The 26,253-nt window shown below is 37.0% G+C and overlaps 1 protein-coding gene across 9 annotated transcripts in view; it reads left to right on the top strand.

Moving 5' to 3' along the window:
• palld (palladin, cytoskeletal associated protein) overlaps positions 1-26,253 on the top strand; it is an 84,937-nt gene that overhangs the window by 16,763 nt on the left and 41,921 nt on the right. For 6 of the 9 annotated variants that reach the window (XM_079888119.1, XM_079888117.1, XM_079888115.1 and 3 more), the window contains exons 3-6: positions 19,809-19,984; positions 23,103-23,169; positions 24,637-24,754; positions 25,240-25,308. In XM_079888119.1, coding sequence (XP_079744245.1) covers positions 19,809-19,984; positions 23,103-23,169; positions 24,637-24,754; positions 25,240-25,308 — 430 coding nt within the window. Of the gene's footprint in view, positions 1-11,282; positions 11,441-19,808; positions 19,985-23,102; positions 23,170-24,636; positions 24,755-25,239; positions 25,309-26,253 lie in introns of those variants that run through there. The other 3 variants (XM_079888120.1, XM_079888121.1, XM_079888114.1) reach the window with 3 other exon arrangements.

Genomic DNA, 26,253 nt, shown 5'->3' with positions numbered 1-26,253 from the left:
GTACTAAACACATGCCAGAACTGCAAGACGTACACCACTACAGACCCAAAAGCACAAGAAAAGTAATCTCCAATTTGCTCAAATTCATATAAATAAGCCACAGAGGTTGTGGGATTCTGTTCTGTGGAACGATGAAACACAACAATTTTCCGGCCCTATAGATCAGTGGTATGTCTGGAGGAAGAAGAATGAAGCAAATGCTGAAAAGGACACTCTGCCTACAGTTAAGCATGGTGGTGGCTCGGTGATGCTCTGGGGCTGCTTTGCATCCTCTGGCACTGGAAACCTGCAGCATGTGGAAGGCAAGATGGATTCATTGTAGTATCAGGAAATTCTAGGAGAAAACGTCATGGCGTCAGTGAGGAAGCTGAAGCTTGGGTGTTATTTGACCTTCCTACAGGACAATGATCCCAAGCATACCTCAAAATCCACCAAGGCTTGGTTGCAGAAGAAGACCTGGAAGATTCTACAGTGGCCATCACAGTCACCTGACTTGAACCCCATAGAAAATCTGAAGAAATTTGAAGAAAGCGGTTGCAGAACGCAAACCCAGGAATGTCACTGAATTGAAGGTCATTGCTCATGAGGAATAGGCTAGATTCCTCAGAAACGCTGCCAGAAGCTGGTGTCTGGTTATACTTCTTCTTTGCAGCAGGTCATAACAGCAAAAGGTTGCTCTACTAAGTACTAAAGATGCTTGCCATGAAGGGGTTGAATAATTTTGTGACTGCAGAGGTCATTAAAAGTAACATTTTCAGTTGAATTTGGGGAAACCACTTGAAATATTTGTTGTGTTGAGCTATTTCAATTACTTTTGTTTGATTTGTTCATTGCAGTTGAAAGGCTGTAAATTTTACCAATAAACCTGATTTGCAATGGGGGTTGAATAATTGTAAAAATTTAAAAAAATGTATTTATATTATATTCTGACTCATAAATATTTATTTATTTGTGGATCTTAATACATTCAAATATAGAGCTGCCTTTTTATTTTAGAGGGTCGTTCAAGGGAATCATCATATTTGGGGGTCCGTGGAAAAAGTTTGAAAACCCCTGTGTTAAGGAATGTGTATATTGAGTTCATATTTCCAGCTCATTCAGAAATATTTTAAACAGAATATGTTACCCTGTAGATTTTGACAGGATTACAATCTCTCTATTAAACTGTCAAAAGACACAGACCTCTTCATCTGTCTAACACATCTGGTCATTTCTCTGACTCTCATTCCATCTCTACCTCTCTCTCTCTCTTTAATCTCCTTATATAAATCTCTGTACCATATCACATCATTCATTTGTCTTTCTTTCCTCATGTCTCCTCTTTATCACACACTCTTATCACATCCCCATCTGTCTAGTTCTTGTTTTAATTGTCCCTTCAAGAAAATTCTTTCCGCGCTGCTCATAATTCCTCCCCTCTGTCTTGTTCCTCTTTTAGTCCTCTTTCTCATCTCTGTCCATCTCTTCGGGTTCTGTGGGGTTCGACCGTGAGGCGCCGGAGTTCTGGTGATGATGTCACAATCTTAGGGAGTTGTGTCTCTGAGCATTTAGTTTCGCCTGTTAAACTGACCCCTGTGATATTACCGACTCTATAAACGTCTGCATTGAGGGAGGCAGTGGTCGGGGTCAACTGAATCATTCACTTATATAATGGCTTCGCTCACTGTGCAGGAACTTACTGGAGTCAAATGTAGGCCACAGTTGCACGTGAAAGGGCAGAAGGAGTCTGTATTGGCAGTGGTCCGATTATGACGGCTGAAGTCATCGAGTGTGTACATGAAGATTAATGTATTTTGGCATTTATCAATGTGAAATTTTTTTCCGTTTCACATTGAACGGTGTCATGTTTAATAGTGTATCTGTAGATGATTGTACTTTTGCTCATTCATGAAACTGAGCTGTTTTTAAAGTATGATATGTGATCTAATATAAACCTTAGTGCGTCTTTTGAAGCAAAGCCATTAAATGTAAAGTTGATTTAGATGTGGAGTGCTGCGTATGCTGGTGAATATCACTGATGGTTTTAGCAGTTTATGAGACACATCCAACACAAACCTTAAACTAAGCTTCAAACCCAATTTGTCTGAGGGACAGAACCCTGTTTTAATTTAAAGGGATATTTCACACAAGAATTAGGAAATGTGGACCACTATATATATATATATATATAAACAGGAAACTGTTTATTTAAACAGTTGAAACATTCTTCAGAAAATCTTCTTTTGTGTTCTGCAAGACAGAAAATCATAAATGTTTAAAAGGACGTTAAGAAGAGTGTGATGATGAGAATGATGACAAGATAGAAATGATACAGAAGAGCATTATGACTGGGCATACATTTACTTTTGACATTTTAAGGAGCCAATTGTTTTTTAATAATTGAGACTTTATCTCTCAGTGTGCCCTTATATCTCGAATTGTGACTTTATATATCGCAGTGTAACTTTATATCTCGCACACAGTGACTTTATATATCGCAGTGTGCCTTTATATCTCGTAGTGTGCCTTTATATCTCACACTGTGCCTTTATATCTCACACTGTGCCTTTATATCTTGTTGTGTGCCTTTATATATCGCAGTGTGCCGTTATATCTCGCAGTGTGACTATATCTCGCACATTGACTTTATATCTCGCAGTGACTTCATATATCGCAGTGTGCCTTTATATCTCGTAGTGTGCCTTTATATCTCACACTGTGCCTTTATATCTCATAGTGTGCCTTTATATATCGCAGTGTGCCTTTATATCTCGTAATGTGCCTTTATATCTCACAGTGTGCCTTTATATCTCGTAGTGTGACTTTATATATCGCAGTGTGCCTTTATATCTCGTAGTGTGCCTTTATATCTCACACTGTGCCTTTATATCTCGTAGTGTGCCTTTATATATCACAGTGTGCCGTTATATCTCGTAGTGTGCCTTTATATCTCACACTGTGCCTTTATATCTCGTAGTGTGCCTTTATATATCGCAGTGTGCCGTTATATCTTGCAGTGTGACTATATCTCGCAGTGTGACTATATCTCGCACAGTGACTTCATATATCGCCGTGTGCCTTTATATCTTGTAGTGTGCCTTTATATATCGCAGTGTGCCTTTATATCTCGTAGTGTGCCTTTATATATCGCAGTGTGCCTTTATATCTCGTAGTGTGCCTTTATATCTCACAGTGTGCCTTTATATCTCGTAGTGTGCCTTTATATCTTGTAGTGTGCCTTTATATATCGCAGTGTGCCTTTATATCTCGCAGTGTGCCTTTATATCTCACAGTGTGCCTTTATATCTCGCAGTGTGCCTTTATATCTCGTAGTGTGCCTTTATATCTCACAGTGTGCCTTTATATCTCGCAGTGTGCCTTTATATATTGTAGTGTGCCTTTATATCTCGTAGTGTGCCTTTATATCTCACAGTGTGCCTTTATATCTCGCAGTGTGCCTTTATATCTTGTAGTGTGCCTTTATATATTACAGTGTGACTATATCTCGCACAGTGCCTTTATATCTCACAGTGTGCCTTTATATCTCGCAGTGTGCCTTTATATCTTGTAGTGTGCCTTTATATCTCACAGTGTGCCCCCATATATTTCGCAGTGTGCCTTTATATCTTGTAGTGTGCCTTTATATATCACAGTGTGCCTTTATATCTCGCAGTGTGCCTTTATATCTTGTAGTGTACCTTTATATCTCACAGTGTGCCTTCATATATCGCAGTGTGCCTTTATATCTTGTAGTGTGCCTTTATATATCGCAGTGTGCCTTTATATCTCACAGTGTGCCTTTATATCTCGTAGTGTGCCTTTATATATTGCACAGTGACTTTATATCTCGCACAGTGACTTCATATATCGCAGTGTGACTTTATATCTTACAGTGTGACTTTATACAGTATATCGCAGTGTGACTTTATTTCTCGCAGTGTGCATTTATATATTGCAGTGCGACTTTACAGTGATCATACTAACCTTACTAATAGTGATATTAAAACACATTTTAGGCTTAATATTTAGAAATATGCATTGTGCAATAAAGACGTACTCCAAATAAATGTTAATTATAATATTTATACCAGTAAGTCTCAAGTGATCTGTCAGTAAATATGTTATGGATTTGTAGTATACTTAGTATAAAATAAATGTATTTTAAATACATTTTGGTATAGGTTTTTTGACTAGGGTATATGTGTGTGTGTGTGTATAAATATATATATATATACAGTGGTGGTCAAAATTGATTACACCCCTGATACATATGATAAAAAATGGCTGTAAAAAAATTAATCTGCATTGTTTATCCTTTTGATCTTTCATTAAAAAAATTCACAAAAATCTAACCTTTCATTGAAGTAAAAGAATTGAAAGTGGGGGGTAAATCACATTATAAAATAAATGTTTTTCTCCAAAACACACTGGCCATAATTGTTGGCACCCTGTTATTAAATACTTTTTGCAACCTCCTTTTGCCAAGATAACTGCTCTGAGTTTTCTCCTATAATGCCTGATGAGTTTGGAGAATAACTGACAAGAGATCAGAGACCATTCCTCCATACAGAATCTCTCCAGATCCTTCAGATTCACGAGTTCATGTTGGTGCTTCTCCTCTTCAGTTCAGCCCCCTCATTTTCTATAGTGTTCAGTTTAGGGGACTGGGATGGTCATGGCAGAAGCTTCATTTTGTGCTCAGTTACCCATTTTTGTGTTGATTTTGATGTTTGTTTTGGATCGTTGTCCTGAAGGAAGATCCAACCACGGCCCATTATAAGATTTCTAGCAGAGGCTGTCAGGTTTTGATTTTTTATCTGTTGGTATTTGCTAGAATCCATAATACCATGTATCTGAACAAGATGTCCAGCAAATAAATAGGCCCACAACATATAAGATTCAGCAGTATATTTAACCGTAGGCATGGGGTACTCTTCATCCCTGTTTGCACCAAACACATCTGGTGGGTTTGCTGCCAAAAAGCCCTTTTTTAGTTTCATCTGACCACAGAATACGGTCCCTTTTGAAGATCCAGCCGTGTCTGACAACTGAATGTGCTGGAGTTTGTTTTTGGAGGAGCGAGGAGGATTTTTCTTGAAACCCTCCCAAACAACATGTGGTGATGTAGGGGTTGTTTGATAATTTTTTTTAGGCTTTCTGACCCCCAAGACTCAACTAATCCCTGCAATTCTCCATCTATGATCCTTGGAGAGTATTTGGCCACTCAAACTTTCCTCCTCACCATCCATTAATACAATATAGACACACCTCCACTTCCTGGCAGATTCGCAACATCTTTAGTTGATTATAACTTCTTAATTATTGCCCTGATGGTCAAAATGGGGATTTTCAATTCTTTAGATATTTTCTTACAGCCACTCTCTATTTTGTGATGCTCAACAATCTTTTGCTACGCATCAGAACTATATTCTTTGGTTTTCCTCATTGTGATGGATGATTAAGGGGATTTGGCCTTTGTGTTTCCTCATATTTAAACTCCTGTGAAACAAGAAGTCATAGCTGGACAATTTCATGTTCCTAGTCACCCTGGTGTGCTTAAAAATGTAAATATTAATGGGAAAATACTTCAGAGATATTTTTCTCATAAAAAATTCTAGGGGTGCCAACAATTATGGCCAGCGTATTTTGGAGAAAAACATTTATTTCATAATGTGATTTACCCCCCACTTTCAATTCTTTTACTTAAATGAAAGGTTCGATTTTTGCGAATTTTTTGAAGGAAAGATCAAAAGGATAAACAATGCAGATTTATTTTTTACAGCCATTTTTTATCATATTCACCAGGGGTGCCATCAATTTTGACGATGACTGTATATATATATATATATATATATATATATATAGCAGTGTGATTTTATACTTATATCCTGCAGTGTGACCATATTTTTTTCAGTATGACTTTATATCTCACTTTACATATCAAAGTGTGACTTTAGTATATCTTGCAATGTGACTTTATATCTCACAGTGACCTAAAGTCTCACATTGTGACCTTATATCTCGCAGTGTGACTATCTTGCAGTGTAACCATATATTTTTCACTGACTTTATATCTCACTTTATATATCGCAGTATGACTTGCAGTGTGACCTTAACGACTCAAATGTTACATATTTGTGAACACAATGTAAAGACACACATTAGGCTATTGTTAGAGAATGTTCTGGAAATCTCTGAACCGTTTAACAGATACAGTTCAACAGATGTCCATGCGCAAAAGGATGCAAAACAAAGCCAGAAAAGGCTTCCTGCATGAGAGATGACATCAGTTCTGTGGGTGTGTGTATTTGTCCTTGAATGGATCTGTTTAACAGCAGTTAGAATACCTCCATCAGATTTGGATCTGTATTATTTGTACATTGACTGTGTACTGTAAAATAAGGAGCATGTGAACTTTGTAGCTCATTCGTGCCTTTGGGCATACATTGATTTGTGTGTGTGCTGGAAACCTTAGCAATTTCAAAAGCCAAATGAAATGAATGTGTGTTTGAGGCAGATGTCAGTGAGAGGTTTTGACTGTGTTTATGCAGTTGATCTAGTTTTATTGTTTTCTTCAGGTTTTGATTTACCAAGAACTGAAGTCCATATTTCAACCCCAAACACAATACAGTAAGATTACTTTTTGGTCCAACTACGTGTACAACACATTAATACAGGTTGACGACACACCAGAGACAAGAGAATTGGGAGGGAACTGTAAAATACATGTATATCTGCTGTGTAAACTCAAACAGAAACACAAAGAAATCTTTTTACCAGCTCAAAATCCAGAGAAACCTTTCGTCAATTTCATCTGAGCTTCAGTGCTGGTCTTTGAACACAATCTTTCTCAATGTTGTGCATGTATTTCACCATCATTAACTTCACTGAATAGATGATAGTCATCATTAATCCTTGTGTTTAGATTTGTTTGTCAGATTAATGGTTTATTTATTTAGAGTGCAATTGTTAGTGTTGTTTGCTTAACTTGTACTATTCAGCATCTTAGTGCATCCGGAGAGGACTAGAGTTTGTTTTACTTTGTGTTTTCTTTTCTTTGGAGAAATGCAAAGGTTGCCATGGTAATTGGAAATGCATTTTGAGATGATTCTGAGATGAACTTTGGAAGACCTTTTGAACAGAAGGATGAGAGTCAGGCGGAAACGATGAAAATAAAGTGCATAATAATTTGCATTATTATTATTATTAATATTATTTTAGGTGCTGTTATTGGTTGTTCTGAAAAATAAATTATTTGTATAGATTATGTATTCATAAGGCATCTTTACATTATTGGTTGGTCTTAGTAAAAATAGGTTTCAACATAATTTTCAAATGTTTCAGAAGAGTCACCTATAGAACTTTTCATTTTTGTAAATGTAGGAAGGCTGAAGCCAGTTGATTAACTTGTCAACATTATAATGCCTGCAACCAATCCGCAAATTGGTTAAACTGGTAAAAATGGGAGATTAATTACAGAGAAAACAACTCGTCCAATAACACTGTAAAAAATTATTTTTTGGTGAAGTAAATACTACTGAAAAAAAACAATGTAATTTACATGAAAAAGTTAGTTCAGGCAAGAATCAAAAAAACGAAGTAAATTCCATATCAGTACTTAATTCAAGCGAGTTGAAATGAAAGCGTAAATATCAACTCAATAAAATTAAGTAAAAATTACTCAACTTTTCTGATACTGGGGTTCCCATCATGCACTGGACCTTGAATAATTAATGAGGTTAATTTTTCACTGGTTTCCAGCTGTATTTACACTGTTTTATCATTGCTTTTGTTGTCAGGATTAGTAACTTGCCATTTTGTGACATTTCGAGTAAATTTTCTGCTCAAAATGACACATTCAAACACAAAAACGATCCATCAAATGTTACCGTCATTGTGTATTGTCTACCAAATATTGAGGTCTTTGCATTCACATGATGCTTAACATCTGACATGCTGTAGTATAAATTACTTAGATAATCTAAGTAAAGCACATACTATAAATGACTGGTATAATTCAATATTATTGTTTGAGTGAAATGTAATGCAAAGGAAATTTCATCTAAATCGATATTAATCAACCTTTTACTAGCCAAGTTAAAATTACTTATTTTCTGTGTTACTTTCACTTAACTAGGTTAAGTAAAGTTTACTTAATTCCATATTCCAAGTAAATTTAACTTAAAGATTTCTAATTAAAGCTACTGATAAATATGTTTAGGTTTTTACTTGGCAAATCTTTGTAAATTTACTAGCATTTTCTGAGTGAAAAAAGTTTCCTAGCTTTTTTCAAGTAAATCCTACTCCAAATTTTTTTCAGTGAAGCATCACCACTTTTGGATACACTAGATGCTGCTTTTGTGCCGCCTTTGCAGTGTAAATATCTCACAGCGAGCTTTATTTATTTTAAACATCTTACAATTGACTTTTTATATCTTTACTCTGAGGTAAAGGTATAAATAATTGAACTGACCTAAAATAATCAAGTGTAAAATATAATGAACAAATAAAGTAAATTGTGTTGTCACTTTGTCCTGTTTCTAAAGGAATGGTTGTGTAACATGAGCACCTCATTGGTCAGATAAATAAACACAGAGAGGCACTGTTTAGGTGTGGGACACGGAGTGTGTACATGCAAATCTTGCAGTAGTGTTAGTAACGGAGAAAGTAGTCATGCAATCACACTTCTTAATGCTAGCGTTTTTTCTAAATATAAAAAGGTGTTGATGTGGATGTGTCTGTGCATCACACTGTGTGCTGGTTTAAAAATGCCTGGATGCACATATGAGTGTTTGTCTCTTGTTGTGTGTGTTTCTGAGGGTATATGTGTACTTTCTGAGCGTTCTAAGCAACATGCTCCATAAATACCCCACCCAAGTGTTCCACCTGTTTATTGACTGAAAAACCGAGAGTCACTTACTAACCATGAAGGTCTGCGAAAAGTTACAATCTCAATATGCTACAACACGTCTAACCTCACCCCAAATAAAGGATTAACTGTACTGTATACAACACAATTGTGTTATTGTGCAAATAAAACATGCCTGTGCCAGTTCCAAAAAAAATGATCAGTGATAAGACAGCCTGTTTACTTCTGTATCTTGTCTTTCACTGTCCCAGAATGCACTGATGAAACAGGTGAATGCCATCTGTTTGACTGAGACCAGGTGCCGTTAGCTCTGTTTTTAGATCAGTGCTAAGTGGGCTCTTCTAACCAAGACTAGGAGTTCTATTTTTGTCCTAAAGATTACTGAAATTCTTAATACGGCCCAACTAAACGACACTAAAGTATAAAATATTTGCAATGGATTTTTCGTAGATTCTGTTCAGAATCACAAAATCTGGTTTATGAATGAATTGTTTAGCATTTGATTAATATTACGATATTGGAATCGTGTTATTTCTTGCATAGATATTTAATTTTCTTTTTCATATTCATACTGCACTGTTTGCCAACCGTTAAAAATTGCAACCCGTTTGATTGTGTTAATGTGTCAGTGAGGGAATGTTGGTAAGGTGCCCGTTGGACTGTGACCTGGACATGTTGGCATGGGCAACGGCAGAGCTGAAGCAGCAAGAAATTGTTTTTCTATGTTTGGCTATTGTGTTCGCTCAATAGAGTTCTAGAATAACACCCAGAATACAATGGGCCTCAAATACTACTTTAATCAAATTTTTTGGGTCATGCAAACACTAGAAATAATAATAAAATATAATAAAGACAGAATATTAATATAATAAAACAGAAAATGTGTTCATATCCATGCACCGTGACAGATTTTTCTTTCAGCATTCTTTGATTAATATAAAGTACAGAATTTATTGACGTACAGTGCAATGTTTTTGTGTTTACTGTCCATTTTGAGTATCCTTGCTAAATAAAAGTATTAATTTCTTTCAAAAAACAAAACTCTTACAGACCTAAAACTTTTGAATGTTAGAGTACATAGCCTTTTTCATAGGTTATATATGTGACCCTGGACCACAAAACCAGTCACATGGGTCAATTTTTTTTAAATTGAGATTTATGCATCACATGAAAGCTGAATAAATAAGCTTTTCATTGATGTTTGGTTTGTTAGAATAGTACAACATTTGTCTGAGATACAACTATTTGATAATCTGGAATCTGAGGGTGCAAAAAAATAAAAACATTGAGAAAATCGCCTTTAAAGTTGTTCATTTATGTTCGCGATTGTGCTGCATTCACTCATTTAATATATTTACGGTAGTACATTTACAAAATATCTTCATGGAACATGATCTTTACTTAATATCCTAATGATTTTTGGCATAAAAGAAAAATCGATAATTTTGACCCATTTACAATGTATTGTTGGCTATTGCCACAAATATATATACCTGTGCTACTTGTGACTGGTTTTGTGATCCAGGGTCACATATGTACACTACAAGGTTATTCTGTTTGTGTTAGATACAGACAGTTGTTAAAGTCAAGAAACACATTACTGAAGTGAAGAGGTCAGTGTTTTAACTGACTTTTATAAACAATTGATCACGCCCTTATTGCTAAGGATAGAATTCATGAGTGAATTATATTAATTAATTACATTTTGTAATACTGTATGTATATATATATATATATGTTATATATATTATAACATATATATGTTATATATATATTGCAATAAATGGCAAGAGCGAGCAAGTCAAGTATTACCAGAGGAGAATAGCAGGAAAAGAATGTATGTTTTAGTTTATTTAGAATATGCTGTTTTCATGCACACAGGAATATTCCAGTATAGCTATGAAGAATGTCATTTTTGGAATAAAGTTTTAAGCATAATTTGGAGTTTAATTGAAAAATAATGTGCATGTAACACTGTTTTCTATACATATTCTTTATTATAGATCAGGGGCATGTCAATGTGGTCAGTGAAACCAACTACAGTATGTTACTCTTCCTTTTAGAGATGTCCTCCATTCACCTCTGGAAGCTGTATACTCAAATCTGAGTTGTTTCTCAATTTCTAGGAAATCTTGAATTCAATTCAAGACCAATTCAAATGGCAGACCAAAGTCAAACAGTCAAAAAGTTCCTGTGACATTGGAATGTTAATTTGAGGAGATGCAGGGTGAAGTCGACGTTAGAGATTGAAACGATTTGCTAAAGAGAGAATTGATAAGAAATAAATAATGAGTGGGCTGGACGTATGCCAAAGGTTTAGTGTGCTATTGAATCTTTATTCACAGTTACAGCGTGTCTCTCTCTTATACAGCCTCCTGCTCCCTCCCTTTTCTCTCTCTTCAGCCGTATATGTGCTTCAGCCACAGCTCTACCCAGTGTGGCAGAGAGTGTGTACATGTGTGAGTGATTGAACTCTCAGGCTTGTGTAGGCATTCAAAGGGAGTGTGTGAGCACTTCTTGCAGACTAAAATCTGCATGTTTAGTCATCATTTCTGGATATATTTTAAGAAGCAAGATAAGCATAGAGCTCTGGTAAGTTTTACTGAACTTTGAACTCTGAAAATTTGCTTTACAGAAATGAGTTATCCTTTACCTTATCTTAAAAAAACTGCATTTAAAAGCATTTGTAGAAAAGGTTTTATTTTATTTTATTAAATTAAATTAATACTAAGCATTTATATTTGAAGTTAAAATAATAAATTAGTTATTTTAAATGTTAAGTAAACAAGTGTTACAGATCTGTTTATCTGGATACTCTTGATTATCATGTTTTTTATCTGAGATTGTTTTACTTAATGACTGGCACATTTATCAGAAAAGATAAAGGTGATTTGTCACGTTATTTCTAAACTACATGTTTATAAATGCAACATAATGTGTTGAGCATTGCAATAAATCATTTTATAGTATATGGATTTTTGCTTCTGTGTAAATGGAGGCGCATCGTTGTCATGATTAACAAGATTAAATATGAACTGTTTTAATCAATTTTATTCACAATTGGTTTTATTTATCATTTTTGTCTCTCATAATTTTATCTTTGAAATATTAGATAACATTTATAAAACATATGTACATTTTTTCTAATTGTAATTGTAAATGCAACTTTTTCTGGTATATATGTCACTTCAGATGCGGCTTCTGTGATCAATACCATGTGAAGTTTTCATACTGTTTGTAAAACAGTGTGAGTGTGTGTGGAGTTTTCTCCAGACACAGGCTGGTAAATGTCATGTGGACGGTGGGTTGCTGCCATGGTGTGTGTGTGTGTGTTTGTTTACAAGAACTTCACAATTCAGCTGCTGCAGATGCATCTATCAGTATTTCTATTTGGGGCATCTCTTGCTGTCTTCTCTCCATTCCTATCTTCTTCCCTGTGTTCCCTTCCTGTCCTCTGACCTTAAGCATCTGACCTGTGAGGTCAATTGTAACCAGGCGCAAATTGACTCCACTGATTGCGCTCAGAGAATGTAGCATTTGTCATGACCTTCGGGAATCGGATTACACACATGCACACACTATAATCTATCATGATAAGGTTGTTCTAAAAGTTGCCATAGTTGTCTTACCTTTTAAACTTTCACTGTTGGTCTTCCACTGCATTAGACATGCACCCAACTCCCGGTGACCCCAAGCCCACCCTCATCCTCTCAGTCTGTCTCCCAAAGCTGCTCGGTGTTTTAATTCTGGCTCCAGACTTTTTCCTGTGTTTCTGAGGTGTTGTCTGGCCTGATGTCAGTGACATGAAGCATATTCTTTCAAAACACCTCCAACAGATACACTAACAGATCCGAATGAATTTCAGGTCTCTTGATATGCCAAGTTCAAGGGAAGCCAAATCAGATTATTTCAGGTCTTCATGCATGAAAAGAGAGCAAGCAAAAAAGAAAGACAGAAAGAAGAAAAGGACAAATAGATTTATCCTGCACCATTCAATAGATGAAGTACATATGGGGCATATTATACAGAAAGAGATCAATAGAATTACACATACGGCCAACATCCCGCAAATTGACCTTATACTCACCAAACTCTATAGCTTTACCTGACAGATTGCTTTAACACAAACAATGGTGATGCATTTTAACAGGGATACTATTCTATTTATTTGTAAACTTTACAAGTTTTTTTCAGAATAATTATATATATATATATATAAAATATTGGATATGTAATGGTATAAGTCAAATGATGAAGAAGAAGGTATAAATAACTACAGTCTTTAATAAACATAAGCCAGAACTCAAAACACTGTGCCATGCACAAACAATACCGGACACAGAATGAGTGAGAAGGTGAAGAACTTAAATACGCATGGTTATTAACTAAATGATGAACAGCTGTGATGATTAAATGAATATCCATGGTAACTGATAATGGCGGGAAAAGGAGAACAAGGGAACAAAACTGTGACAGTATACATATTTTTCATTCATCATTTCATGTTTCTATAGTCACACTTTCATATTGAAAGAGTCATAAACGTCATAACACTGCAACAGTGTGTATATATATAAATATTAGTAATGTTCTGTATAAATGCCTTTATGTTGCCTCTGTAGATCCCTCCAGTTGTGTATGCTGCTATAAATGTATTAGTGGGGATCAGTGTTTCTTGTTAGAAACACTTACTTTTTTCAGAATGATTATATATTTTATTTAGATTTATAATTTCATATTTGAAACATCAACATTATAACTTTCTCTAATTGTGATTTATGAACAAATGCCTTTGTGTTGCTGCTTCTGTACTGTCTATGCTGCTATAAATATATTTTTGTAGTGCAAACCAAATGTTTCTTGTCAAAAAGCTCCTACTTTTCAGAATAAGACCGGCACTGGTTTCATTGAAAGCCTCAGTAGTGTTTAATGCTGACCATCAAACTCTCCCTTGGTCTGTACTCTTGGGTTTTTAACTTGTTTGACTCTTGCCAGAAGATCAATATGCTCTAGTTTTGAAGGTGGCTTATAATTATCCATGGAAGCAGTGAGTGGCGTTTTCTTTCCATCCAGTGTTTCTCTATGCCCGTGGATGCTTGGAATTTCGATTTCTATTGATCTGACTGTTGTTGGATGGTAGTGAAAGTGTGAGAATGGGGACAACATTGACAGTGCAAGAGATGAAATTACCTGTTACTTGGCAGGATAGTGGATTTGACAGAGAAGTGTGTGTCTTTCTCATGTGAGAATGAGGCCAGTATCCGCACACACATACTCTGTGACTTGTTGTTATTTGCTGTTGTAGATGGAAAGTTTAAATAGGGAGGCTCTGTTACACTGGCCACATCATGGCCAAACCACAAGTGGCGGCAAGAGAGTTTGTACCATTCCCTCTCTTTCTCTCTCACAGACACACACAGTGTGGACACTGTTGAATTGGTTTATATGGTTCAGTAATTACCCTTAATGATTGTTCATTAGGTCTGGTTAGTGGGTATGACTAGCAAAATGTGCATACTTTCTATTACCAATACTTCCACCACCCATAATGCTTTGTGAATTCAGCATGTGCATACATGTTAATGTTTGATGAGAAAAATGTACATTAATTGCAACAGTGTATATATAACAACTTCTGGAGATTGAAACTAACAGGGTTTCTCACTTGCACACACATACCAACATAGCAAGCTCCAGCACTGCCTGTAAGCCCTGTTAAACCCAATCCACCCACATCTAATTAGTGTAAAGCATGCAGCAGAACTCCAGTGGAAAACTAAACTAGGATCCCTAAACAGGATGTCTTGTGTTACACGTTCAGGTGTTTATGGCAAACACATTGTTGGTTTAGTTCCATTACCGTGACAAGCTGCGTTTTAACCCGTGGAGGTTTTTTCTGAAACCGTTCCTCAGTTAGTTAATGGTTTATTGCGATTAGTCTGTTTTGTAACAGATGATGACAGCAGTACGGTACTAAGCTGATCTAACTGCTTCAGTGGGTCTCATTTCCTTATGAAACATGTTTTTGCATTCAAAAACAACAAGTTGTTTACAATTAAAATGCCTTATAATTAAACCACAGCATCCTAAAAGCATGGTACTAGATCCTTAAAAGACAATCAACTGTTTTCCATTAAAAAAAGTTGAATAAATATGGCACATTTGTCATTCCTTTTGCTCTTTTACTTATGATGATGGGGAGAATTCCCTGTAGGGCACCGAGGCCGACGGCTCATGAGCTGCTTCTCGTGAGTGTCTGTGAGTTGTGGTCGGGATGTAGAGACAGATACAATGAAGTAGCCATGAAGCAATGCAGTGAGACCTTTATTTCAGAGCACATTTGGTTGAAAAGAGTATGGTTTGCTGTCCAGGGGTGGATGAGCTTCCATGAGATGGTGGAAGAAATTGAATTGGATGTCTTTTGAGGCAGGTTTAGCATCGATGCACAAGGCAATTCAGTCATTCTTTGTCTGAAAGATAGCCTGGATTTGTTTCTGTACGCTGTAAAACAGGAGTATTTTGTTGAGCTTCAAAAATGTGCTGATTTATTCACTATTGTTTTATTTGACTGTAATTTTAAATTAATGTCTTGACTGAACTTAAAATGTTGAGTTGCTGTCACTGAATTGTAACAACTGTTACTAAATTTACCTTTTTTAATTATTGAACTTTAGGTACTTCATTTCAACAAAATCTAAAATAGGTAAATGGTCAAACAATGCAAATAATAATTATTCATATCCCATGCAGCTGGGAAGAGGGTGAATGGGGATGAACCCAACCTTCTTTTTTTTTTTCAGTGTAGGCTAACGCATGTTGGTTCAACTTAAAGTTATTAAAAGGTCATTAAAAGTGTCACAGCCAGCCTTAGTTCTTGAAATATCTTTACAGAGTGGTAACTTGAGAAAAGACAGGACAGAATTAATAATGAAGACAAATGAGGGAATAACTGCAGACTGAGAGAGGAAGGGGTGAAGACGACAGATGCCCTTGATGCCATATCTGGGCTTAATTTTGGCGTAGTTGTGGTAAAGCAGACAAACACGTTTTGCCTTCACACGGGATCTGAACCAGATGGACATGCTGCTTTTTTCGAGCAATTAGAAGCTCCTCCATCTGAATGTGATCACACAGACTCAAGCTAATGCACATTTCACTCCGCTTCCTGACCTCAATGACAGTGATGTCTCACAAGCAGAATGTCTTAGAATGAGAGTAGACTGATTTCACCACATAACAAACACAACATGTCTCCCTGTCTCAGTGATTTATGTGACATATTCCAGCTGTTGGACGTAGATGACCCGAGCCTCTGTTCGCTCTTGTGTCCTGTCATAAGCCTTACTCCCGTAACACATGGGACACACTCATTTACGTTTACATTTTTATCCACTTTTATCCAGAGCCACTTGAAGATGAGGAAAAACGCAAGCAGTTTATCTTAGGCCTTGTCCACACTAATACGTGTTAATTTGAAAACACATCTTTTTCTCTCTGTTTTGGCCTTCTGTCCACACTCAGGCGGCATTTTTGAAAACGCTTTCCCAAGTGGATACATTTTAAAACGTTTTCGTGTTGTAGTGTGGACTGTGAAAACTGAGGTATTAGAAAATGATGATGCATGTTTAGTCATGTGACGAATATTGAACTAGATAAGTATGTTTATACGGCTATTGTGCCTGCCATTTCGGTGTGGATGAGAAACTTTTGGAAAGCGCTTAACGTTAGAGTGGGCGTTTTTTTGTGAAAGTGCCATTTCTGTTCAACATTTTAAAAACCTTTTTTTAGGTTACACTTTATTTTGTTGGCCCACTTTAGACATTCTGCTAACTATAAGTAACTTTGCAACTACATGTCAACGAGTATAAGTAGACTGTTAGGGTTCAGGTTAGTAGAATAAGTTGACTTGCAAAGTTACAAATAGTCAGAAGAATGTCTGTTGAGGAGCATCAAAATAAAGTGTATTTTAAGCAGACAGTCTACTAATACTCTAATGAGAGTTAGTTGACATGTAAGTTGCACTGTAAAGTTAGTAGAACGTCTAAAGTGGACCAAATTCATCTTTACTATGCTCGTTCCTTCATTATAATTATTATAAAATTGATTGAAACCTCTAGGTGTTAGACATACTTTCTAGACAACATGTAATCACCAGCCTTAGACATGATCTTCTGCCATCAATTTTCTAAGACTTTAATTAGTTTTATTAAGTGTTTTGGGGGTTTGGAATTGATTCTAGACCACCAATAATCCTTAGGGGGAAAAATCCCCCTTGCAGAACCAAAGACTGCAGCTAGTTTGAGGCTGTGGTGAATCAGACACACACCTGTCCTGGCATCATAAAATCTCTCTCTCTCTCTGAGATAAATGAGTGTATTAGGCTTGCATGAGCCTGCAGAGAGGTGGATAGACAGACAGAATATGAATATTGAGAACTGAACATTGCCTGAATGTGTTTCATCTGATGACATTAACTCAACCATCAACTATCAGTTCTGATCATAGTTGATAAAATTTTAATCAATGGATATAATATGTGTTGACATGCTCGCTTGGCTCATCTGTTCTTTCGGTGTGTACTGACAAGTCAAAGAGCATGAGTGATAGATTGCATGCTGTCGTCCGAGCCATGAACGGCAGAGGGGTGTGAAACAGAGCCGCCAAACCTTGGAATGTCTTGGAATCTTTCCAGGATTCACAAACGTGTTTAAAAGTGACTCCAATAGTTTGCACAAAAGCACACAGAATAGACATTTCAGTTGTAATGTTACAGACATCCTTCATTTTTTATAGCCTTGGAGAAAGAAGCCATGTTTAGGGATCTGGTTTCAAATGCAGAGACAAAAAGAAGCAGATCTGAGCAGTACTTGATTTGGTAATGAGAATGAAGCAGAAAATGGATAAAGCCTTCGACTGCCGGGATGGAATGAAACAGACTCAGCAGGCTCCGGAATTTTGGGATTCTTTATAGTAGTCTTAATGATGTCCCAGAGTATTTTAAGATCCGGAGACGAGCTGAATGAGCAGCTGTGCTCCTAAACCAGGACTCATTCCAGACGACTTTAGACACATTAAAGCGTGTGTGTGTGTGGAGTGTTATAGGTTAGATGAATGGATAAAAGTGGTCTGAGACACTTGAAGTGCAAAGAAAACTTGAAAGAATTGCGCAGTATGATGTATAGTGACCCAGACAGTGTGTTTATGTGTGTGTGTCAGTGCTTCCCGTAACTCACACTCACAGGTGCTCAAGACAGGTATACTAGTCTTCATATTCATACCTCAGGGCCTTAGAACACACACTGACTCATTATCTCAAATAACTGATTTATAGAAACAGAAATTGCATTTGGTGTGTGTGGTGAGTAAAGGACTTTCCCTGTATAGACTTTATGATTCCCAGACCCTTGTGTCACGATGAAGTGCGGTGTCCCCGCTTTAGGTGTATGAGTGTTTTTATGTGTCATATTCCAGTTGTGCACACACATAAATCGAAACATTCTTCCCTGTCTGAGAATCAGCCAATTTAATGACTAAGCAGCAAAACCTGTCAGACACACTGATTTACATTCAGCTATTTTAGAGAATCTGCTCAGTGTTTTACATTCATTTTAAGCATTACCTTTAGTAAAAGACTTGAAAAGCACATATCAGAAATGTTTCATATGGAAAAAATGTAATAATATATTTTATATTTGTAAACTATTTTAATATTATCACACCTATAGCATATCTCTTCTGCCCCCTACCCCTTTTTATTGTTAATGCAGTACTGGCCCAAACCAAAACAGTTTTTGAAAATGCGTTTGCAAATAATGTGTTCTTCCGTTTAAAAAATATGGCGGCACTGAGGAATGAAAAGAATAAATATATGCTACCTATCAGAATGTGCCATTTGTAGGCCGATTTTCATGAAAAGTGTATTTAAAGTGTATTTGCACTATCCGAACTCTTTTAGCATCCCGTCTGACAATGCAACACTAGCTTAACTAATGACATGAGTTGAGGGCAGTGGAATCTGTTTGGCCAACTAATGGCAGGATAGCTGAAAACCTGTTTGAAAACAATCTAATTGATTTTGGTGCAATTTATAGCACAGCAGTTACATACTTTTTTAACATTCCATACTTCACCATAAAGACATACACAAACCCTTTACAGTTTGACTGCCAACACCGTACTTAAAGTCGGCATGAATAGGAAGTAGCGATAGTCTTTTCTTCCCGATTGTGACGTATATCCGAGGGCAGAGCAGGAATTGATTGGATCATTGAATCCTTGTAGTTTGCTGTAATCTCATGTGTGAAAGGTTGTCCCATCCTCGCGCCAAAAACACGTCATCAGAGTAGAAAAGAGATTACGAGGGTAGAGGTTTTTTTTTTAAATGATGTGCACAGATAAATAAATAAATCATTCATAATGCAATATTCCATAAAAAAAAGAATTGTCCATTTTGATTACATGGTGACTTTAGGTTTTGATGAAAGAGCAAATCATCTGGTTCAGTGTTGATGAGTTGAGAAATATCTGTCTAATCAGGGAAATCTGTTCTCTGTATCTTTAGAGCTGACTCACCCTGAGATGAGAGCATTGGCGGGGATTAGTGATACCAGAAACGCACACACACACACACACACACACACACACAAAAAATTGATTGCAGCAAACTAAGCGGATAGTGGATTTACTGTATGACCTCAGTTGTTCATCTACATTTATTTAGCCAATTTCTCACACATAAATCACACTCTAACAAAAGACCTCCAGTATAACCATGCTACTTAGTACTGTTACAGATTTGATTGTTGGATTAATAGTTCACAGTTTCCATTTTTTGTATTATTTGAGAGAGGAATCAATGATTGCTTTGACCAGAGCTTAATCGGAATTAATTAGGAATATTATAGCTCTGTAATTGGCTACACCATTTGATTGACATGTTGCTCTCTCTTTAATTGCACAGGTGGTTTTGTGAGGGGCGGGAGCTGCACCACTGCCCTGATATTCAGATCTGTCGTGATGGTGACCTGCACACTCTGGTGATAACCGAAGCATTTGAAGACGACACCGGCAGGTACACCTGCGTAGCTTCCAACGCACTGGGAGCAGACAACACCTCTGCAGAGGTTTATATTGAAGGTGAGCTCCCAGCTACGTCGCAAAATTATTTTATTGATCAGTGCTAATAAAATATGTAAAAATCCTTTAAAAAATATACTACATTTACTTGAAATTCTTCTTTTCTGTTTTATGTTATAAGCCTAAGACTTACAATTGTTAAAGGGGCATTTCACTCATTTGAACATTGTTTTTTATTGAAAGTGGGTCATATATGTAGTCGAAATGTAAAATAAATTTTGAATTTGGTGCCTTTGTGACCGAGAAAAGACAAAAAATAACTTCAGGACGCATTTGGATGAAAGACAACAACTCCCACAATGCACCACATTGCACAGCTCCGCAAGCCACTCCCACTAATCCAGAAAGCGCATATCCGTCTACAAGGCTAGCTACCACCAGAGCTTGAAATTAATTTCACATTCACACAAAATGTCTAGTTAGTTGGCGAACTCATTAGTGCATTACTCCTCGTTTGTATTTCTTTCGAAAAGGTGAATTATTGCATGGTACCTGGATGTTCAGTCAGAACATATGCGGTGCGAAACTAGGATAGTTCACAACACAAACGTCCGTGTCCTCGTCTGATTCAGAGATTTCGTCCAGGAGAAATTGTCATTGTTGAAATTCTTTGCCGCAGACGGACTCTATCTCTGTGTTCGTAGTTGCATCTTACAGTCTATGAGTTGCATAGTGAGATCACCGGCGCCACCAGTCCGCCCTAACTCGAGCCAGTCCGGGCTCCTCGTCCGTGGCAGGCAGGTCTTCTGCCTCGGCTGCTCTTCGCTATAATGCGGCTTGTAAAGGTAGCCACAAACACCTGATTCAAGCATCAGACTTCCGAAATCCTCTTCTTCTATATCATATTGAGCACTCTCCTCCGCTATTGTCATTACTTTACATCTGTCTCCACAGCGCCTGTTAGCTTAGCTTCAAACAAGATGGAGGATATTGCTTTCAGTTTCAGAGAGTAAAGTCCCACCCACTGATCTGTAATAGGTCTGTAGCGTGAGCGGGTCCCGCCCCCTGGGAAAGATGAGGAACGAGTGCTTGTAGTCTCAACAGAAATCCCCCCCTCTTACACTTCCTCCTACAATGACGCAAAATGACGATTTTTGCGTCATTGTAGGAGGAAGTGTAAGAGGTAAATAACGGATTTCTCCCGTCTCAGGGGAAAATGAGAGAGTGTTGCACGACCATTCAATAGTATGACTGGGTTTCTAACAATGCAAAGCTTAATGCAAATGGGTGAAGTGTCCCTTTAAAGGCATAGTTCTGTCATCATTTACTTACCCTCATGTTGTTCCAAACCTGTATGAATTTCTCTCTTCTGTTGAACACAAAAGAAGATATTTTGAAGAATGTTGGTAACCAAACAGTTGATGGACCCCACTGACTTCCATAGTGTGGAAAACAAACACTATGGAAGTCAATGGGGTCCATCAACTGTTTGGTTACCAACATTCTTCAAAATATCTTCTTTTGTGTTTATACAGGAAACTCAGTTAAAGAAATTCATACAGGTTCGGAACAACTTGAGGGTGAGTAAATGATGAGAGAATTTTCATATTTGGGTGAACTATCCTTTTAATGAAGTTTATGCTTCAATTTGTTAACAGGTTTTAATTCAAGATATAATGCCTGATAGTCTAAAATAATTATCTTACACAATTTTTTATTTTGTACTGAAAAATTTGTTCCACATTTCACATTCATACAATTTCATCAACCACAAAGTAATGATATTTTACACGTTAAATTATGTTTATTAGTATTGTGGTGCGATCACATTAGCCACATTTTGGGGAAATTGCATGGACACTTTAAAAGTGCTTCTGTGTTAAAAATCTAGGTCTGGAGCCATGCCACAGTATGTGTGCATGTTTGTCCTCACATGGCCTTTAACCCTTTGACCTCAGACCTCAGCTGATAGGTTAACCGGCCCTGACTGTGTATTATCTAATAGCCCCTAATTCACCCAGTGACATAAAAGTTCATATTACTCCGCTCAAAGCACACGGCAGGTTGTTTGGGTATGAACGGACCATAAATAATACCCAAGGCTGTTAGGCTGTTTGTCTTTGAAGGCCAATAAACCATTAAGAATTTACAGGTCACACAGAAGTCACTTTCAAAACAAGCATCTGTCTGTTGGTCAACGCTGTGACCAATTCAAACACGTGCAAAATCTGCATGGGGAACTTTTTCACCCTTACACGAAACTCCCGTACTCATGGTTTCTTATTGAAATTACTGTATTTTGCCACCACAAATTTGCTGTGGTACTCTGTACTTTAACAGTAAACAGGAAAATGATTCAATGTTGCAAACAGAATTCAATTCTGCTGTAAAGCATCTCTAAAAAGACAAGTGTGTTATTATTCAGCTGAAATTAGATCAGTTCTATGTTGGTTCATTTCAGTTCAATAACTGTGTAATTTTCATCAATTATGTAATGAGTTCAATTCAGCTATAAAGAAGGTCTGCAGAAAACAGTGCTGTCATCATCCAGTGCAGTTCAGTTCTCATCTGATAGTGTCAGTGCGGTCAGATCAATAATATTGCTGAATATTTAGAGCCAGATTTACTTACAGTAAATGTTATTTTTTGTCGTTAAAAAACTACTGTCAAGATTTACCAAAGGCATGCGGTGAAAATTGCATATGCATTTGTAGGAGTTTACATTTCAGATGCAAAATTTATTGGAGGTGAGTAATTAAATGAATAATGCAAGGTGATTTACTAAGGTTTGCACTAGTCAATGTACTGGTATTTGCAGCATTATTTGCTCAAAAAAGCATGTCTTAAACCAGACGTTAATTTGCCCTGTTTAGTCAATCTGGCCCTAAGCGTCCTCAACTAAGAGGCGGCAGTGGCTAGGAAACCAAACTCCATCTGTGACAGAAATAGAGAAGAAAACCATGGGAGAAACCAGGCTCAGTCGGGGGGCCAGTTCTCCTCTGGCTAGTACTGGCTAGAACATAGTGTGGTTTGATTTCAGGCTGCATCACAAGTCAGATTGTGGATTAATATCATTCAGTAAAGTGAAGGCAGCCTGCAGCCGAACATGTTTCAGACCAGGAATTGCAATACTTTTTTTTTTTCTTTTCATTTTCTTATTGTATTTCTCTCTATAAAGGTGTTTCCTCCTCAGACTCAGAAGGTGAAGGATCCGTGTCGAAGTCTAGGTCTGGAGCCATGCCACAGTATGTGTGTTTCAGCATGTTCTCCCTTGCATGACCTTCAACCCTTTGACTCAGACCTCAGCTGACAGCTTTACTGTCCTTGACTATGCATTATCTAATAGCCCCTAATTCACCCAATGACATAAAGGTTCATGTTACTCCACCGCGAAGAACATGGTAGGTTCTTTGGGTTTAAACTGACCTTAAATAATAGCCAAGGCTGTTAAACTGCCAATAATCCATTAATCAAGAATTTAGGAATCGTGTTGTCTAACCTCATTTCTTTGTGACATTGCTTGAACTCTCTTCAGTCACCTCTGAACTCATCTGCTCATTTCTCTTCCTGTCCTCTCTTGCCTCTGCTGGCCTCTCAGTCTTCCCCTTCTGTTTACACAAATTATTAAGCGCTTGGCTCTGGTTGCCTCTGACATCATCACAGCCATTTGGGATTACTCTCTCATTGGCACCAAAGTCATTTATAAGGTGCAAACTGCATAGTGAAAATTCATACAGTGTGGAGTGGATATTACTTCACTGTGTGTGTAAGTTGGTGCGTGTTAGAGAGCAATTATTCTGTTAACTTTTCTTAACTTACATTTTACATTCTATATATTTGCTGTTGGAAACATGATGTTGTGAAAGTCAGACAAACACTGTTAGACTTTAAATGAACCTGTAAAGGCTGATTATATGTGGATATAGCATTAGATGTGTTCAAATATATCATTCTCATAGTAGACATCTATTCACCAGCACCAGTATTATTTAAGTATCATTGAAATACTATTATAGTTTTTATTACGGTAATATTTTTATTTTTCCACTTTTGTTTTCATTTTAGTTAAAGTTTTAAACTTCTGTTGTGTTTTTGTCATTTTTTTTGTAGTTTCTTGTCTGTATAGTTTTTATTCAGTTGTCGTTTTAGTTATTTTAGTAAATCAGTATTTAGTACATCAAGTTAAGCTCAAAGAAAATGAGAAATGTTTCCTTGGCAAGTAGCTGAAATAAGATACGTTTAAGTTATTTATATTTTGTTTTATTATAGTTAACAGTTATTTTATTTCAAGTAACTAAAATGTTTTTATGGTTTTAGTTTTAGTTACCTATAATAACCCTGACCAGCGCTGGAACAAATTCTGACCACTGACCTATTCTGAGGCAAATACAACCCAGCTGTTTGAGTATTTTTGCCCCAAAATTCCGGTACCTCTTTAACTGGGTCACATATAATGAACTGTAACTTTATGTGAAGAAATGTTAATAGATTGTGATGGAGCAAAAAGATTGATTCGCTTGTCATAGCTTTAGAAAATGTCTTTAACTTTCAGCCAGGATGACTCAAAGCATGAATATTGCAAGATGTGAGAGGTGTCCTTTACTTTATATCTTAATGGTTTTTTTTTAATTATGACTTTGTTTTAGTGTTGCTGATATGTTCTCTCAGGTCTGAATGAGGTTTGTTTTAGTGTTGCTGATATGTTCTCTCAGGGCACAGAAGAAAACTAGCTCAGTTTCCTTGACGATTCACACATCATCACCAAAGAGCTCAGAGAGCCAACCTCACCGCTCCACGCTAGTCCAACCTCTTTCTGCTACACCACAGAGAGTAAGAAATACACACACACAGACACAATTTTTGCGCTGAAACTGTTAAAAAGTGCTGAAAGTTCCATTGTCCCAAAGTCAATGAGCTTTTTGAATGGGTTTTTGGTTAAATGCCTGAAATAAGGTCTGTGGTTGACGCAACCTCAAGATGTTTTCACGTTTTTAGTCTACAATAAAAAATGTCAGTTATACCCCCCACTCATTAATTTTTCAAAGCTTTTATGTGTCTTGAACAAAATGGTTGCTAACAAGTGGCTACGGAGGTTGTCGGGGACATTAAAAGTCATCACGGCAGATTTGTCAGATTTAGCAAACTTCTATGGAAACTTTCACTGACTGCTATCTACTTCAATGACAGAGAAATGCACATGCTCAAATATGTCTGGAAGACTCATTAGGAATGACAACAGCAGATGGACTTATAAAAAACTCACACTCTCTGGAAAGATCCATCGTAACCACACTTATTGTCTCTCTCTCCCTCAGGTCCAGAGTCCAGTTTCCTCACTTTATGCCAGTGATGCTCTTGTCAAAGCGCCCCCTAGCTTCACTAAGGTAATGACATGGCTACACACACACACACACACACACACACACGCACGCACACACACACACACACACACACACACACACACACATTGTGTTTTCATGTTTTATGGGGACTTTAAGTTTCCATAGACACACTTTATATTCTAACTCTACCCCTAACCTTACAGAAAACTTCCTGCATTTGTCAGGGGACATTGTGGGGACATTTAATCCACTGATCCACTGAATGTAGGGTTTACCAGGCAACACACACACACACACAAATATATATATCTCTATCTCTTTGAGAAATGGGTGAATTAATCATGTTATGACCTTTCCCAAATTATTCCAGGCCTCTTCGTTGTGTGTGTGTGTGTGTGTGTGTGTGTGTGTGTGTGTGTGTGTGCGTGTTTGTGTGACTTTTTTTTGTGACTCATGTGATTCAGTGCTCTGAGCAGGCCTAGGCAGAGCTTCAGACTTCAATGCCAAATGCTATGTTTTCTCAATGTTCTAAATAATTTTCCACCTCCTTAAATATAAAAGTTAGTTTTTTTAGACCCCCATCATCCCACTCCATCTTCATTCCGAGAGACTTTAATCTTTCTAATGAGAAGGATGTGCCTTTTTATAATACATAGTTTTGAATCATCATCACAGTCCTAAACAAACAGGCACACAAATGAAATGGCTGTATATATTGACGTACTTCTTGACTTTAAATAAACCTATAACAACGTCAAGCATGCTAAACACATAACAAAGCATGCTACACACACATACACAAAGCTTCAAAGTGAGTGAACACACAACAGAAAGCAACTCTCACACACGTATAAACAAACTACTCTCTGCCTTTTTACTTTATGGGTTGCTGACAGCTTCTTACCTCTATGTCTGTTATGTCTTTAGCCTGAAAGAGTATGTACAGTACATGGGAATGAAAGAGGTGCTGAAGAAAGAGCAGAATTA

The sequence above is a fragment of the Squalius cephalus genome (assembly GCF_949319135.1).
Source record: "Squalius cephalus genome assembly, chromosome: 12".
Lineage (NCBI taxonomy): Eukaryota > Metazoa > Chordata > Actinopteri > Cypriniformes > Leuciscidae > Squalius > Squalius cephalus.
The sequence above is the reverse complement of the archived record's forward strand: the minus strand, read 5'-3'. Positions and strand labels throughout refer to the sequence as shown.